Below are 18,010 nucleotides of genomic sequence, written 5' to 3' on the forward strand. Positions count from 1 at the left end.
AGACTGTCCGCAACGGGGAACGTAGAGAGACCGTGATGTGTCGTGGTTTCCCCCACCCGAGCAACCCCACTCTGCCGCCCCTAGGCCGTGACACGACCGACATGAACCCAAAACCGCGTGTTTACTCGACCCCCCCAGGCGGGATCATTGCCGGACGATCTTCTCCCACCCCCGATGCATCATGCGCTCGGTGGTGATTGATTCGATCGAAGGTATCCGCGGAATTCACATCCCTGGATACCATTTCCTTGTTCTCTTGTGTATGCTCCTTGATTGTTTTTGTCAGCAAACTCACCGTTTTTCCATTCTTCCCGGGTCGAAATTTTGGTTCGGAACCACCTTTGACGCTCGAAATCCTAACCAGCTGATAAAGGTCCATCGATTACGGTTGATTACGATAGAAATACAATAAATACGATCGAAACGTATGAAATCGAATTAAAAAGTAGGGCTCGGGACTTGAATTTTCTAGATTCAGTTTCCTTCAACATAGATTTATACGAACCTTGGTAGGGTCAAATGTAGGCGTTAAATTTCGACTCGGGTTTGTTTTAGTTTTCTTCGTAATAGTATCGTCACTCACAGGTTTGCTTCTGCCCCAGGCTTACCCTTCAGCTGCATGCTCATTTTCTACTCCGCGAAGCGTGCAGAGACGCTGTGGAAGAGTGGCTAATAGCTTCTAATGACGAAGTCAAGTCAACTTGCGTAATTTTGTACCCAGGTCTACGTCATGAGCAACGAACGCCGCGAGAGGAGGTGGAAGTATCGCCGGTGCAACGAGGCGGCAAGATCGTCTTGTGTGACTCGGATCCAGTTGTGGGAACTTGCTTTAATCGTCAATGCTCGGCCAGTCGTTGAAAACGTCTTCATGCTTCACCTCGTGGGTTCTAACGCCAGTTTTCTGCCGCTCTCTTTGCATTGCGGGCCTGAAAAAGCACCTCCAACCTCCAATCTCGTTATACGAAATTACAGGGTTACGCCGTAAGAACAATCCAGTCTTGGCAATCTGCCGGACAAGGCTGTTCAGTGATGAAATCCATCCCTTTCGTGGAAAATACACACCATGGTTCCAGGTGCGTTTCGCCGCGTTGGCTCCTTTGCACCGATGGAACTCTCCTTGCCACGCGATCCAGGATCATTAATAATTCCGCGTAGCGTGTACGCACAGGAATTGGAAAGGTACGGTAGACTGGCAGGCAGGCAGGCAGGCAGGCAGGCAGGTATAACCTAATCAGTTTTCACTAGCGTAGTGCCCTAGCGGTGGCCGCGCTCTGGCGTGTCTAATTGAGGCATAGGATCGTATGATGAGGGGGAGGAGAAGAACCGGGAGGGGGATGAGTGCTTTCTTTCATTTTTACCAGCGAAGAGAATTCCCGCGTCGCTCGAGGACCCCCGGCGTTAACGATGGGTAAATAGGTATGCGGGTGAAATGCGCGAATTCCTTGTTTATTGTTTCGCGTTCTCTCCTCTCTCGCAATACGCCTCCGTGCGCAATAATTACACGGGTGGGTAATCCAGGCAGGTGAAAACTTGAAAACGGTGTGAACTGAGAAGTACCGTCGCCGTAACAACAGCCGAAGCGTCGTTAATTCCAGGCGTTCGTATTCTCATCGACGAAATACACTATGGCCGACGATCACAGATGGACCCTGTTACGATATGTGCGACAGGTGCGATCCTTCCAGTGCCGCAGAGCCGCCTCAGGCTGTGCTCCGGCCGGACACGATTCTATTAACCCGTTTTACCCCATTGCGTGGTATTATAAGGAAAATAACGTGGTATTACCGGGCAGCATTACGCCAGCCGGCTTCTACCGCGTGTTTCGCTTGCAGATCCGACGATCCGCGATTCCAAGCGACGGAAGAAAGGTGGAGCATGAGTCGAAATTTAACGCCTACGTTAAGGGGTTATACGCAGTTAGAATTTTCAAAAAATCGTTTTTTTTTTTTTTGCATTTTCGGAATGTACATATATTTGAGTATATTCTCTGAAAATTTGAAGTCAATCCGATAAATATTTTCGGAGATTTACCTGAATTTGTAAGGCCACGTCAGAGCGTTAGAAAGTAGGGTCAGTAAGAACTGGACGAGCAGCTGCATGCATGAGGCGCGCTACCTGAGACCCTTTATTCTATTGTTTTCTTGTAGAATACGAGTATAATAGTCAGATATACTAAAGACTTGAAGGTCACGTGCAGTTATATTATAACCTAAAAAAAGTGTTTCGTCAGTCTAAATTGTACTGCTAAGTGGTAAAGTCGTGCGTTCAGTTTAAACTTACTAGTGAATTTTATTTAAACATTAAAAAAATGCCTCGAAGCTAGGGATCCTGCACAAGGTCCCTCTTATGGCCCTGGAATCGATGATACCATGTAAGTTTAAAAAAAAAAAAATTTACCTATGTGTAAACTACTTCTGAAACTTTAAACGCGTTTATCTCAAAACTGTCATTTCAGAGTCGGTGAGCAAGATTTCTCAGAGATGGCTCAACTAATCGGGCTGAAATTTTGACACAATCTTTTTAGATATATTCTTCAGGTATTGAACGAAGGAATAAGATGTACAAAATTTTTTACTATTTTTTTTGGACAATTTAAAGCGAAAATTTTCATCGAAAACTAAAAATTTTTTTCAAATAGCCGCCATTTTGTTAAAAATGAAAATTTTGTTTATTCCTTCGTTCAATACCTGCATTTATCTATCCTTTAAAGGAATTCACCTTTTTTTTTTATTTCAGATAATCCAAACCGACAAAATCGTGCTCACCGCCGAGCGCCTTTTTTTGGATGTCGTTCAGGACATCATCTGCAGAGGCGGTGCACATTAATATTTTGACACGAGTAATACAAAATTATATTCTTCAAAGTGTGCTCTTTCAGAATTACTATTACTTGTACTTAGTAAATAAAAGCTGTGTCCACAAAAAAATCGTAAAAAAACCTTATTTTTGAGCCTCGCAACTGCGTATAACCCCTTAAAGGAACTCCTACGCATGGCTTGACGGTAGTGAAGTATGTTTTATCTCCATTAATTTGATGGTAAAAATGTTCGAAATTTACCGATTTGCCGAGTTTCAGGTTCAACGTAGGCCTTGTCCTTAGATTTTTAGGACTTGGAGAATCAACGTAGTATTTCTCGCTTCAGTTTCCTTCAAAGTAGGTTTATACGAACCGCGGTGGGGTCAAACGTAGGCGCTAAATTTGGATTCGGTACAGGAACCAGGCTGTGGCGAACCGTGGACGACCCCGTGACGAAATTGATCAAGGACTGGTAGGAAAAATCAAAAACAAGAATATAATGGTTAGATCCAGGTTGATTGGCCTATGATTACGGGTAACCTGCGGCTTCGCTTCCATTTCAAATGTGCCGTGATCCGTCGGTCCGCCGGGTCGGATCAAGAAACGCTACCTGAGCCCGAGGCGATCAGCGAGCGTTCCGGGCAACTGCGCTGCGGCGCTACGCCGCAGGACGAAGCGATAAGTGGCCGGATCCCTCGATCCTCGATCGTCGCTCCCCGGCGACAGCGGCAGGTCGCGGTTTTCGGCCGATTTGGCCAGGGTGCTTGCGGGAGTGCATAAAAGCTCGCGTTTCACCTTCGCCGGCCATCTGCCGCCCCATCGACAATCGAGATAGAGGGATAATAGAGCCAGTTCGCGTGATCCTGCCGTGCCGGACAGCCCGGTGCCTTCTCCCCGAGTTCTCGTGCCAATGATTGCAGAGTACTCCGGAGTAGGATGTGACTCCTCGGCCGACACCGACGCGGTCCTGATGCCTAGGAGGCCGCTCTTTCTCCACCTTTTCTTTTTCCCTCTCACCTCTTTCCACTCGCCGTATGTACACACGGGCAAACGGTTCAGTCACCCGTCCGTCGCCCGATGCACGCCTCTTTGTTTTTCTCCTACTCCTACGAGGCTTCATTTTTCTCTCTCAAGCTCTATTCCTGGGCCTTTTTTGTTCCGCTTCTTTGTCCGCGCTTCTCGCTTTCTCTTTATCTGTCCGTACCGCGAGTTCCCTTCCGACTCCTCGTACCTACGGAGCTACGCACCTATAAACGGCCCTTTTCCACCTTTCTCGCCGTCTCCTCGCCAACCCGGTACGGAAAATTTCCATCGAAGGAACGAACAGCCGATCTCTCGCGGCATTTATCCGCGCGCCAATCCTAACTCGCACTGCGCAATGGCAACGGTGGGCAGGTATGTGTGATTCCGAGAAAAGGAAACGAGCGGCTAATACCACCATTAAGTAAATTAAACCAATTACACTACTCGCCGAGAGAGGCCGCATCGTCGGATTCCCCGCGTAAATGCACCTCCCGCAGCCTCCTCTTCCTTCTCCTCGACGGCTGTCTCTGCGTCTCGATGTGGCCCCGGGGTATCATCGCGTCATCTCGACCGCCGTGTCCTCCGGGCAATTGTCAAACCCACATCGATTAAATAGCAATTACGACGGCAGCGTCTCTGACGCCACGGCGCCACGCGTTGCGATACCTTCAGGGAGGAGGATCGAGGAGCGAGGTAAGCTCCGCGCGTGACGGTCCACGGAATACGGGACGAAGATTCTGTCGCAATTTTCTGCAAGCTGTGTAAAACGTGGATCTGTTGAAGAAAAAAAAAAAAAAAATAATAAACGAAACTGAAAAGAAATGGGAAACACCACCTTGAGCAACGCCGAGCCGCTTGATGATAAGAATTAATAAAATGTCATCAGTTTTGCGGTTTCGTTCCGAGAGGAGGTGTAATTCATTTCCACCCGTCGACGCGCAAACTTTTCGTATAAAAGCAAAGGGATACGGTGTCTACCCGGCGTTATATTATACGAGATTGTTATGTTGTCGTTGCAATGGGTGAGTAGCTCCCGCGGTCCCTTATCGCGATTTTTTTCGCTTTTCGACATCGGTGTATTCTCAATCCAGTTATCCGTTTTCCGTTTTTGTTTTTTTCTTTTCTCATTATTTTTTGATCATTTTTTTTCTCCCTGCGTAGTTTGGGATACTTGTTTTGATCAACTGTACGCGCTGCCTCGGCCTCCAGAGGATCTCCAGGCAGGCCGGTTACTCCTACGAAAGACCAAAGGTTGAATTCTCTCTACCCTCGCCTCAGGAATACGGACCACCACCGGTGCAGAATTATCCCAGCTACAATTACCCTCAGCCCCCTGCTTACAACTATCCTTCACCTCCGCCTCCACCCCCACCCCCACCCCCGCCACCTCCACCACCTCCTCCTCCACCACCACCACCACCGCCTCCACCACCTCCTCCACCACCTCCTCCGCCTCCACCTCCACCTCCACCCCCGCCGCCGCCTCCTCCCCCACCACCACCAACATATTTGCCTCCAGCTCTTCCACCCTCGCCTCCGCCCCCGCCACCGCCTCCACCTCCACCTCCTCCGCCCCCTCCTCCTCCACCGACCCCAAGTCCAACTCCGCGTCCAATATCAACACCAGCACCGACATATCTGCCCCCTGTTCGATCCCACCCAGCAAGTGCATCGAGTTCCGCAAGTGCGAGCGCGTCGGCGAATTATGGATTCAATAAAACACCATCCGTGACGATCGCTCGTCCACAATCGACCGCGTCTGCATCGTCTTCGGCATCGACGCCTAGTTATAACTATCCGACACCTGCGCCCCCGAAAATCCCAGCCCCGTCGCCGCCGTCGAGAACCTATTTGCCTTCGTCGCCTCCGTCGCCTCCGTCGCCTCCGCCGACGCAGAGCAGGAAATACTTGCCACCTAGTGGATAGTCGGAAAATATTATGTATGCTGCGAGGGGCGAAAATTTGATTATGATAAACGGTAATTTGATCCCGATAATGACATGTGCGATTGCAATCTGTATCGAATTGTTCATTGATAGTTTTTCGACTCTGTATATCTAATTGTACGATTGACGAGGAGTAGAGGATCTCGAAATAAACGATTAGAGAAATTTTATTTTGAAAATGAAATTGAAGAAAGGACTAACGGTATTTTCATTGTTTTACTTTATTTTCACTGTTAAATACAACACAAATATTGCTACTGTTATTATCATTACTATTTCTACACCGTGGATACCACGTATAATGAACACCATTTGTACGATATAATATAATAACTAGTGACTACTGTTGGTATCACAGCTTTTATTCAGGTAGACATTCGTAATGTCAGTCTTAGTAAACGTAACTAATACAGGTAAATCTCTTGTTAAGTAATTGTTATGAGAGAAAATAGCTATTTTCGCATCAAGGGCGTAAAGTTTTTACACCCTAGTGCGATCCGCCGCACGAGGGTGTAAAGTGTTATGCCCGCGATGCGAACAGTATTTTTCGTCCTACGTAGGCGTAAAACAAGATCTTACGATCCGGGCGCGGGCGTAAAATTCCGTTTTACGGCCTACCGAGGCGAAAAATGTATTTCGGTTTCATTACGCAAGTTGTCTCGCCTCTGGTCGATCGATCGATCGATCGATACATTCGTACATATATTATAATATGTATAATATGTAATATAATATATATTATAATATAGGTATGTAGTAAACAATGCACGTATGTACGTATGTACGTACAGATACGGGAAATAATCGATGATTGCATTTTCGAATTAAAAATATACGCAGATTTCACTCTAAACACAGAAACAATAGTGTTTCAAGTATCGTGAAACACGTGATAAATGTGAACTGCTTTACGGCCGACCATATCCCAATCAGCTAGTTCAACGCGTCTAGCAAGAAATGGCAGCGAAATAAATTCTTTATGCCTTCAACGAGTTATCGCCGATCCGTCGATCGATCGTCGTATCGAAAGATTTGAGTAAGAAAAAAAAAAAAAGAAACAAATGTCATCACCGTTGCTTTCATACTTGTTTTTGTCCGAATGAAAAAAAAAAAATTACACTTTGGTCGAAACCGAAATACGCAAGAATTACTGATTGGGTAATATCAACACAATAGGAATGAAGAATTCAAATCATGTTTTGTCAATTTATACTTGTCGCAAGATTCTCTGACGTAACTCTTCGTCACCTTAATAAATTCCAATTGATCAAATCAATTTCACTCTCCTGAGATCTAGACTCGAATCTCGCTTCACGAGTAACAGTCGATTATCACATGGTCAAGTCAAGTCCTCGGCTTGATTTAATTAGCGTACAATATACGAATATAATACGACACCTACTTGTCCAAGGTGAATCTAACTTAGCTATACGATAACATAATCTAGTTCTGTCTATACGTGTTAATAATTCAGTTTCTATATCAAGCCTCGACGCAATAAAAAAGAAAACAAGAAGAAAGAAAAATTAGGATGACACCGTATCGTCACCGTTTTAAGTAGTATCGTTTCCTCTGTCGCGTTTGAAAAAAAGGGATCGACTCAAAATTTGAGGTAAAAAACAAAAAACTTAATCTTCGTCGTCAAAAACTAAACAATAATCTCGGTGAAGTGGCTGGTCGACTCGGATGCCGTTCCTTGGTCTACTCCTCGTCACAATCCGACAATTTGTCCAGCGCGTCGTAGGACTTGCATTGAACGATGTATCTGAAACGAGATAAGGAGGCATAAAAGAAAAAAAATAAATTAACGTATGAGAACGAACCGTCAACCAGACTTAATTATAGATACAGTAAAATTAAAAAGCAGAAGCAGAAGCAGATAAAAGCGTGCGAGTGTCAGAGAATGTTAGGAGCGATTAGAACGATAGGAAAGCGTGCTGACTGACCAACAAGTAATGGCTTCGTTATCGCAACAAGTGAGCAGAGTGCGTCGTGAATTGTTTAAGAACCGTTTATTGTGAGTCGGATCCCTGCGTCCGACGTGGAGTATCAAGTCGCCCGGTTTTGCGGCCTTGAATGCTTGGAGGGCCTTGGCGTGGGTGAGTCCGTTCATGGGTAGTCCGTTGATGGCGAGAATCTCGTCCCCTGCTCTGAGAGTGCCCTCCTCGGCAGCCTGTCCGCCCTGCATCACGTCCTTGACGAATATTCCCATAGATCCCTTGGAGCTGTCCGACCCGCCGACGATCGAGAATCCCAATTTCTTGGTGGCACCCTTCCTCAGTGTGACGGTGAGCAGGTTTACCGAAAGACTGGTTGCCCGTCGGCCGAAATTGGCACCGGGAATGTTCTGGTTCCGCTTCTTAACCACCTGGAACTTCTTCATTCCGGTAAGTGTCTTGGCGGGTATGGGAGACGCCGGCTTCTCAAGGGGCTCCAGCTGGTCCATCGTGTTCACGGAAACGGTCTTCCCGTCCTTGGTCAAAGCCCCGACCACCTCGCATTGGGCCTGTTCGGCCCCTGAGTTGGGCCGCTTCAGCTTCCAGACGTCGGACTCGCTGCGCGCCCGGGACATGACGACGTCCCCCCAGGTGTCGCCTAGTTCGCCGAAGGCGAAGGTGGGCTCCCTGGCGATCTGGAGTTCGACGGTACCCGAGCAGCTTCGAACCGCGGTCCGCGCTTCAACCGCCGACATTCCGCGTAGCCGGCGACCGCACACCCTGACGATTTCGTCACCGACTCTGATCTGCCCACCCTTGGCTGCCTCCCCGTCGGCGTCGACCTTCGAGACGACGTAAAACGGCCGCGCGGCCTCGCGCCTCTCGATGGCGACCCCGAGACCACCGGGCTTCTCGACGAGCAGCTTCATGGTCTTCAACTCTCGGCGTACCAACCCCTTCGAGGGATTCGCATTCGATCTCGTCACCTCCGACGCGCATTCCTGCTCCTGACGCTTAGCCGCATTCTCCTCTGACTCGAAGCCCGACCTCGATCGCTTCGGGCTGTAGTAGCAAGGTGCGTTAGCCGCGTCATCAACTGGCAGTCGGCCCTTGGTTGCAGGGGGGCTGTCCTTGCAGGGGGACGCGGCGTTGTCCAGCAGATGAAGAAGACTGGTATTGGAGTTGCAGCGGTTTCTCGGGACCAGTTTAGCCCCGGGTCTAATCGGCGTTACGGAATTGCACAGGACACTTTGGGGCCGCAGGTGGTTCGGAAAAGGCACCGGGGGCTCCGATTTTCGAGGAGTCAAGGGAGCCTCGAAACTCGACGAAACTGTACTTCCGATCCCGGAACTCTTCGAGGACATTTTGCTCATTGCGAATGTCCGGTCGGCGAGTTCGTCCCGTGGTTCTGACCTCGAAGGTGACATTGGCATGAAGGTGTCCTCGTCGCAGCTGTCCGTCTCGTCACCGTCGTCGTCGTCGTCCAGATCCCCGTACATGAGTATCGTAGTTTGCGTCGTGGCGGAATGGTTGAGAGGATCGTCTCGAGGGCAAGCTGAATTCTGGGAACACGGAGCTTCCGCTATTCTTCCAGGATTGTTGTTGTTGATGTTGTTGTTGTTCTTTTTAGGAGTACTCGCCATCGATAAATCTATACCGTGATAGTCGTCCGAGGTTATGGAGAAGCTTCGCACCCGATTCGTCCTCTCGGATCCCGCGTTCGAACCCGAGGACGCCAATGGCATAACTAATTTTCCACTATCCGGAGAATCTGCTCCTGTTCTCGTACTGTCGGAATCGTAACCGCTCTCGTCGCAGCCCACTCTTAATCCGCTCATCAGTTCCTCCAATCCGTTCAGCGGTGTCATCGACGAGACTGCCGACGATGCCGATGACGAAGAAGACGCGGACGATCTGACAGCTTTACCACTGTTGGGAAATAGCACGAAACAGTTAGTCGTCTTTGCCGAAATCCACTCTGTGTTGGGCATTTACAATTTTATACAATGGACATCGTTTCTGACATGCAATTAATCCGAAAATCATGGATACTGGTGATAATCGAATTAAGGTATTATTGGACAAACCAAAAGTGAGAATATTGAACACTTCGCGATAGAATAAAAATCTGAGTTTGTGAAGATAATTAGTTATGAATGGTAATAATGCCAAAAAGTTGTTGATAATATGTTTGAACAAACATTTGTGTTACAAATCTCTTGTGAAAATTTTTTCTTCTCGTATAAAATGAATTCATCGATTTTTCTGGATATCTATGATTTTTTTGGAAACTTCGGCGATTTTGAATAACCAGTTTTCGAGAATTGAAAAAATGGAAAATTATTGGAAACGGAATTATGGAAAATCGCCACTAATTCCAAAAAAATTCATCGTTATTCAGAAAAATCAATGAATTTATTTTATATGAGATAAAAAAATGTCACTAGTGATTTGTTGCAGAAATTTCTGCTTAAACAGTTTATTAACATCTTTTTAGCATTATTATTACTCGAAATGAATTATCTTATCAACTTGGTCGTGATTAACTTTTTTCGGATTCTTATCTCAGCGTAAACTGTTCGATATTCTCAGAGAGACTCACTTTTTATCGGTAACATCCGTCCAATAATACCTTAAACCTTCGACCGCTGTTGAGAGGAGAACATGTAACGGACATTTTTCTGGTTCTCTGCAGCTAAAGGGAAGGGTCTGAGCCCCCCAAGGTTTCATTTCGCTCCGACAGACCTTTCTCGCGAGGCCGATTGCCGACTGAAGAGATTCCTCTTAACGAACGAGAGTTGATGGCTCTGATTCTCCGCGGCCGCAGAGTGACTCGATGACTCGACGATCATGGAAGAGGGTCTGGAGTTCGAAGCGCAGCGTTTGGCAGCCTCGAGGGTGAACCTTGCGAGATCTTCGCCCTCTTTGGTCTTGAGGATGTCCTGATTGGTAAGTATGAAGTCGAGGACGCGCTGCTGCTCCTGAAGGTTCTGTATGCTCCTGCTCAGCTGGTTTTTCTTGCCGCGTAGGGTTTCCTGGTTTCTGTAATCCGCCCCGATGCCATTCACGCCACCCTCCTCAAGCGACTCGGCATTCCTCAGGGTCATCATCGAGCCGCTTCCCTCGCTCAAGGCCTTGGCCATCCTGTACCGATCGGCCAAAAAATTCGGTTCTTCCTCGCTGATCGTCGCGCTGCGCGCTATGACGTCGAGAGCGATTGAACTCGTGCTGCGTTCTCCGGTGCGAAAGAGATTCCTCAAGGATTCCACACGAGAGATTCTCTTCGGCTTGAGAAATTCCACCGTCGATGGTGAGTTCTGAATAGAGAGAAAAAACAAAACGAGGAATGACATAGCATTAGAATGGCTTGTTCAGAGTAGGTATATACAACGAATTCCTGCAGGGGAAGCTTTAAAAGTGTGATAAATTGACCCGGTTTCGAAGCACTGTACGGGAATAGGCGAACGGCTTCTCGGAATTTGATTAGGGAAGCTCGGTGCTCTGGAATTTGGTAGATACTTTTCATGTTCTTGATTTTTACCGTCAGCGCGACGAATCTCAAAGCATAATTGAATAACGCCAAAGAGTGTTTCTCGAAAAGTAAAACATATTTGAAGATTAGAAAATTATGCTCATCAGTCATGCTTTTCGTCAATGAATAAGAATAATAATCTTTTTTCAATTCATCTACCTTTCGCTTGTCGTCGGAAACGGGCTCGGAATTATCCGCCTGTCTGTTGGGACTCCAATGTCGACGTCTTCTCCCGGAGACAGCGAGAAGCTCCGAGCTATCGGACCTCTTAAGCTGGTCCCATCGCCTTCCCACTTTCCGCCCCCACGTGGATATGCCTGCGGCAAAATGGGATGATCGTTAAAACGAACGATCGTTTTCCGAAAGGGGCAAGGGCTAAATTTACGAACCTTTCCTGGCCGAATTGGAGGACTGGAGGTTGGCGGTCGTCTGGTTCCCACCGTCTTGGACAATCTCGGTGTCGGACTTTCGCCTCCCGGAATTTTCCGGCTCGACTTCCGGCTCCGTTTCCGCCTCGAGTTCTTCCCGATCTTCGCTGACAGCCGGTACCGCATCCTGGGGAATCGGCGTCGCCGACACAAGCTGCGGACTCGTGTCCGAGCAGCGTCTCTTGAACAGCCGCATCCTGGCTCCTCACCACTTTCCAGCTGAAATAAAGTGTGCAACAATTTAGCGATTATCTCCCGGAGTGGTGCTCGGTTACGCAAAGAGCGGGATCACGGGGCTGCGATTAACGGTGCATCGTTCATCCGATCGGTAATAGCCGATCAGCCACGAGGCTGGGCTCGAATCCGAAGCAATCACTTTCTACACAGGCATTCCACCGGTTTAGCAACGCTTCCTACAACCCAGTACCCTCTCTCTCTCTCTCTCTATCTCTGTAACTCCTTGTTATCCCGGTGTGGAAACACGACTGCAGCAAGTCGACGGTGGGCAGCCGGGTTCACGCGAGTCCCGGTGCAGTATCCGTAGGCGCTAAATTTACGGAGTTCAATAGGAAGGAGTGGTTCTCGGTTCTCGCTTACCCCGTGCAGACGACGCCTCCGCACCCAGCGTCAAACGCACCGGCGGCAACAGCCTGGAAATCACCGTCGAAGGTGCGGAAAAAACGTAGAGACAATCTTTCCTCGCCCCGATGAGCGGAGAAGCCGACCTCCTCCGGCGTAACCACCGAGCGGTTTCATCCGGCGTCTCGCTCGCTTCTCGACGACCGGTTTTCAGGTTCGTTTAGTCTCTAGAATGGGAGCCGCTGGGCTCGCGGTGTCCAGGAATAAACTAGCCGCGCCGCAAGACTATTATCCGAGATAGAGGACCTCGAGCTTCGCGTCTCTCGCTTATTTCGCCTCGCAGGAAGTTGGAATATCCGGTCGCGTTTATTCTGGTATACAGAGAGATTGCGTCGAAGTCCTCCATTGGCGCTACGCGACACAGTCATTCAGTCATTCGGTCATTCAGTCATTCAGTCAGCTTCGCGGCTTGGACCCAACGAAATTGGTTCACCTGCCGTTCTTCTTGTTCCCTCCCTCGCTCCTCGTTTCCTTCCCCCGATTCTCTGTGGCAATCCTCCGTAACGGTCCACTGCTGGCGTGTAACACCGCGAGGCAAGGCCCAGAGACTCGAATCCTCGTCTATAATCTACCTGCCTTGCTCTTCGCGTCGGGCCACCTACCGTGCCTCTCCGGAGCAAGGTTGAATTAAATACAGTTATACTTCCAAGCGTGTTGTTTTTAACAAATTCTAACTCCGAAGAACGCCGCTCGATCAGGACCTCGGCACCAAAGCCTCAGGTTTGCGCTTTTGCGCAAGGTGCATGCAGGTGTGGCCGCAACACGGTTGTTGTACGAGAAAAAATAAATAAATTGAAACAAAAAACGCCTACGGTTGTCGGAGTCTTTTTCTTTTCAAACTTCTTTTGTTCATTGACTCAACGTTTGTCATGTTCTCTTCACCAGATTCCCAACTCCTGCGGACAGCGATCAGCAAGTTCGCCGGCACCTCCCAGTGCCAGAGGAATGTTTGTATCAGTGTTAAAAATGATTTTGAATTAAGTAAAAATTTACTGCACAAAATAGTTGTCAATTTTCGAAATCAGGTCGCAAATTTACAAATTCTGTTCAGCGATGTAAATTACGGTGTATTTGTCTTAAATTAACAATGAAAATTTTTGATTTCACTGAAGTTTATAGCAAAAATTACGAAAAAAGAAAAATAACTTGAATAAAACTTGCAATAAAGTGTAGGAAATTTCATTCGGAAATTTTTTTAACAGTGTGATATTTTTTCTACACTGTGAACCCGAGTATCTCTCTCTCTCTCTCTCTTTCTCTCTCTCTGCCCCTTTGGCTGAGTAGTAATAATAATTAAGGCTCTCCGGGACGCGTGTATCCAGTCATCGGTCAATATTGTACGTATATCTCGAAACGCAATTCGACGACCGGAATTTAATGAATCGGTTATACGAATCGCGGGGAAGTTGTTGCGCAATCGGCTTAATCGTCCCCCTCGATCTTCGTTCAAGGTGTTTATTTCCATGATTCAAAGGCACGTGGGTATCAAACACGAGGTTAACAAAAGCACCGTATCCTGAGTGAATCACGATATAAATCACGAGCAAATTTGCGGTCAGAGAGTCTAATCGCGCCGCGTGCTTATCTTTGGCAAACAGCTCGAGGACTCGCAATGATGCGGTGAATTAATAACGTATCTGCGTTACGTATGTATGTGTGATGTTGTTGTTTTTCTTCCTCTTATTTTCACGCAATCGCTTCGCTCCTTATCTCGGTCTCGACGTTTGTCACTATCACGCTGTCGTTGGTTTCCTTCTCTCTTCGTTTACTCACCGCGACGCTGTGCGAAAATACAACGCTGACACCAGGCATGCGATGACCTATTCCTCGGGATACGTACATCGCGCAGCCTTAGAGCCGGCCATGCACCGCAAGTGCATTAAGCATCGCGCATGGGAGACGAGAGGATAGTTTTACTTTCTAAGATGAAAATAAAGGAAAACGAGAAACTGGCGCTGCTACCGCGCTCGGTAAGCGGTGACCGAAATAACGCGGCACAAATTTCATTTCGGATGTATGCAGTAGGATACGCGATCTCGAGGCGGTCGGTATTCGGATCGAGTTTACGGTCTGGCATTCCGATACATCTGGTATTGTTGTTGCCCTGAATTTAACGATCCACCCGCAGCTTATCTGCGTCTGCTACCGAGCTTCGGCTGGATGGAGAAAAAATAAATAAAGATGATAAAAGAGAGAAAAAAAAAGAAGGAGAGAGAAAGAGGAAGAAAAATGGAAAACTACTTTCCACCCGATTCGTGCGCGCTGCACATGTGTTACACACGCAGCTGCTGGTGGAGGTTGTGTGGCTGCGTCAGGATACGCTCCGAATAGCCCAACTCGCGTACTCGATGCTCGTCCAACTGGCCATATTATACTACACGCATGCCTGGGTGCACGTGAAATAAAAAGACCCTCTTGAAACTCGCGCAAGGTGCTCCGCTAGGGTCGTTCATTCTTTAACTTTTTTCTTTCTTTGAGGTGCCACTCAAAAAATTTGTTACAATTACGGAAAAAAAATCTTCCTAAAACCTGGACGTGTTAGGAAAATATTTAGCGGACGATAACAATTATTTTTATATTTTTTATTTATTTTTAAGTCTACACTTTACGAGCTTGTATGTATGTTATTTTATTTTTTTCGTATCGTGGTCCGATTAATCATTGTTCATAAAAATCAGTACCGGAAACGAAACAGGGACATCAAGGTGATGCGATACTTTTATTTCAGTAACAAAAACTATTATCCAAATTTCATCGAGAGTATTAATCTTTCGGGTAAAAGACGATGACAGCCAACTGCCGAATTGTTGGGCGCAGTTTTATGTTGAAAATGAACAATATTACAATAATCAGTAGCGATTACTAATTGCTAAATATTTTCCTAGCTCCTCCAGATCTTAGGACAGTTTATTTTTCAGTATTTATCACAAATTTTTCGAGTGGAACCTTAAAGAAAACAACACATAGTTATAAAATGAACCACGCAAGCTGCTCCTTGCCGCCAACGCACCGTGAGAAAATCCATCCGAAGCCGTAGAAACCCGAAGCCATGAGGCCTGCGCCGCGTACCTTGCTCCTTTATACTGCCAAATCTGCTTCTTTCGGGCATCCCGAGGGTCAGGTGCGGCTCCGAGGGCAACAAAACGGACAGAGGCGAAGGGAATCCCGAATTAATCCCAACGACCGATCGGTGAACGACCTTTATCCGGTCTCGCTGCAGGTATAAAGTCGCTCGGACGATTATAAATCCCTTCGAAACGGTATTCGGGCCCTTTTCTGTCGTAATAGGTACTCGACACGTGTAATCGTCCGTGCTTGCCAGAGGATCCTTACGGAATCGCGAGCCGTTGTAAAAGGTCCTCGTTAATTCCATGGTCCTCGAGAATTGTACTTTGATTACGGCAGGGACATTAGCTTGGGAGTAGCCGATCAGTTTTTGTACGAAAAATCAGGAAAAATGGTTCGGTTCAACGGTCGGTGCGAGGCGTGTAGGTGTGCCTAAGGGATAATCGAAAACGCGTAACTGCGGAACGAACGATTCCGCGTGAACGCGACTCGGCGAGGCCGGAGGATTAATCGAAGGACGGGCGAAACCGAAGCAGTATCACAATACTCGGCGAGTCGCGCAAGCTGCCACGCGGCGTATAAACAACATGCATAGATGACTGATCGTGAGGGAATTACGACTTTCCGAGAATCGAGTGTACCAAGGTGTAATACACCTTCGATGTGCGAGGTACACCGCGAATCACGTGACTCTCACACTCACGGTAAACATTATCAACCTTATTTCCACGCTGTTACGAAGCGGTCAGAGAAATTGGCCGCCGGTTAAAGCTCCGAATGGTCGAAACTCTGAACCGTCGAGATTTCAAATGGTCAAAATTCCGAGACGTTAAAAACCTTCGCAGTTACGATAAACGCTTCGTAACGTACGTGGGAGAGTTGACGACATTCGGAGTTTTGATCATTCCGAATTTTGACCGTTCGGATAATGGTCTGTCTACGTAAAACGTCCGGAATCCTGCAGGACCTCGAAGGATACAGCGGATCGCAACGCCACCCACCGACCATTACCTTCGCGGGGTCGTTGCCCGGTTATGTCATTTATTTTCACCGATCCCTTCCTACAGTTTTGCTGTTGAAACCATGATTTTCGCTCCTTTCGTGTGATTTTATTTTTTGTGTTTTTTCGAACCGAGAACCGAGCTTTTTCATCTCGGCTCAATTATTCGTAAAGTTTAATTTCCCTGAAGGTGTATATCGTGCCGATTTTGATAACTACATGATCAGAACTCGGGACCGTTTCAACGGTCAACACAAAGGATCGCCATTGCTCGAACGGTTCGCGAAAGGTGAACAGGTTTCTTTGGTTAATCAAATTTTTCATTAGCCCGGGTCGACTCGCAGCGAGCGAAAGTAGGCTACCACCACATCGGAGATCACGCACGGCGATGAGTTCGACTAAGTTGTACAGTCAGGGAAATCGTTGACTCCAGATTTGTACCGGCGGCGTAAAAACGTCGCGACAAAGAGTGCGTGAGCATCTGAATTGCTCCTGGCGCATGATGACTATAATGATTCGGCGATTCCGTTCGGTATACTCACATTCTGCACGCCGCACGGCTTCTCGACCAGTTTCTAACGGTGTCGCGAAGCAAAAGCGAGCCGAGAATAGACCGATCACCGCGATCGCTGTCATGGCAGACCAGCGGCAGTCTCTGCGTGTTATTAAAGATGCACGCAGCCGCGGGGAGAGAAAAATTTAAGAAACGAACAAGAGAGAACGGAAACGGAACAGTCGAAGAGTGCGAAATGCGAAAAAGCAACTCACGTTTTTGGTTAAAACATTCAAGCACCTCCTCCGCAGCCTCCTCGATGCGCCAATCGGGATTATAATTATCTCCTCACCGAGCGCGGTCGCGTTCTCCAATTTTCCAATCGCACCTTCAGCCAAAATTATAGGTAAGTATTATATATTGTACCGAGATACCGTGACGACACAGAGAAAAACCGAGAAACTACACCTCGTGAAAAAAGAAAACAACTTGAAAATCCACACTTATCGCAGCCTGCATCAGGCGGCAACCCGGCGAAGAGCCTCGTTCGCAATATCGTACCGAATGAACCTCGCGTCGCCGCAGCTCTTCGAGGACTGAGTCGGTGCGGGGCACCGAGGTTCACTCGCCCGGAGGGCGTTCCCCGTTCCCCGTTTCCCGTTTCGCAGTCACCTCACCGGCGGCGCCCTTGTTCGTCATTCTCGAGGGTGGAAGTTTGATGTCGTTTCGAAATGCCACCCCGAATGTGCCCGAGTCGAAATTTACCACCCAGAAGTCTTACGTTGATCCTCTAAGAATGATAAAAATTGAAGAAGAAACCCGACGTCGAACCTCCAACTCCTAAAAATTAAAGTGCCAAAACCTAGTTTGACGCTCTCGGTAGACGATTGAACCTATTTTCTACAATTTGATTTGATACGTCGTAATCGTATCTTTTGTACTCCTACCATAATCGATCGTTGAAGCGTTGAAGGAAGGTTCCAAACGAGCAGGTTTGAAGGAGGTTCCAAACATACCCTACTTTGAGCCTAATCTCGGCAAATCGGTAAATTTCGGAAATTTTTATCGTCAAATCAGGGTCCGATATCGCCTTGAAATCGAACCTACTTTACTGTCCTTCAGCCCTACGTAGTAGCTCTTTTAAAGTAG

General features: G+C 47.5%; 2 protein-coding genes across 5 annotated transcripts; both read right to left on the reverse strand.

The window, feature by feature from the left end:
- Window positions 1-5,163: 5,163 nt before the first annotated feature.
- On the reverse strand, window positions 5,164-5,853 carry LOC124309505 (glycine-rich protein DOT1-like). Its single transcript, XM_046773177.1, has 2 exons — window positions 5,676-5,853; window positions 5,164-5,465 (listed from the first exon to the last, which is right to left on the reverse strand). Exons 1-2 carry the CDS (start codon window positions 5,851-5,853, stop codon window positions 5,164-5,166), a joined length of 480 nt encoding a protein of 159 aa, XP_046629133.1.
- A 132-nt stretch (window positions 5,854-5,985) lies between these two features.
- Window positions 5,986-17,436, reverse strand: LOC124309091 (uncharacterized). Of its 4 annotated transcripts, XM_046772347.1 has the most exons (7): window positions 17,330-17,436; window positions 17,137-17,249; window positions 11,625-11,882; window positions 11,395-11,552; window positions 10,449-11,020; window positions 7,713-9,632; window positions 5,986-7,531 (listed from the first exon to the last, which is right to left on the reverse strand). In XM_046772347.1, coding segments are annotated over exons 3-7 (2,886 nt in total). In that variant the 5' UTR covers window positions 11,860-11,882; window positions 17,137-17,249; window positions 17,330-17,436; the 3' UTR covers window positions 5,986-7,530. The 4 variants fall into 4 exon arrangements, with proteins under 4 accessions (XP_046628303.1, XP_046628302.1, XP_046628301.1 ...); XM_046772346.1 differs by having other exon boundaries at window positions 7,776-9,632; window positions 17,137-17,436; XM_046772345.1 differs by having other exon boundaries at window positions 17,137-17,436.
- Window positions 17,437-18,010: the final 574 nt, after the last annotated feature.

The sequence above is a fragment of the Neodiprion virginianus genome, chromosome 7 (genome assembly GCF_021901495.1).
Source record: "Neodiprion virginianus isolate iyNeoVirg1 chromosome 7, iyNeoVirg1.1, whole genome shotgun sequence".
Taxonomy (NCBI): domain Eukaryota; kingdom Metazoa; phylum Arthropoda; class Insecta; order Hymenoptera; family Diprionidae; genus Neodiprion; species Neodiprion virginianus.

Bases quoted from the DNA above. Each gene is read 5' to 3' on its own strand.
- LOC124309091 (XM_046772347.1), bottom strand. From the start codon at position 11,859: ATGCGGCTGTTCAAGAGACGCTGCTCGGACACGAGTCCGCAGCTTGTG. The intron at 11,553-11,624 runs GTTCGTAAATTT...ATTTTGCCGCAG, and splicing joins CTCCAATTCGGCCAGGAAAG to GCATATCCACGTGGGGGCGG. The intron at 9,633-10,448 runs GTCTGTCGGAGC...ATTTCCCAACAG, and splicing joins CAATCGGCCTCGCGAGAAAG to TGGTAAAGCTGTCAGATCGT.
- LOC124309505 (XM_046773177.1), bottom strand. From the start codon at position 5,853: ATGAACAATTCGATACAGATTGCAATCGCACATGTCATTATCGGGATC. The intron at 5,466-5,675 runs GCAAATAGGTTC...GGGATCGAACAG, and splicing joins AGGCGACGGAGGCGACGAAG to GGGGCAGATATGTCGGTGCT.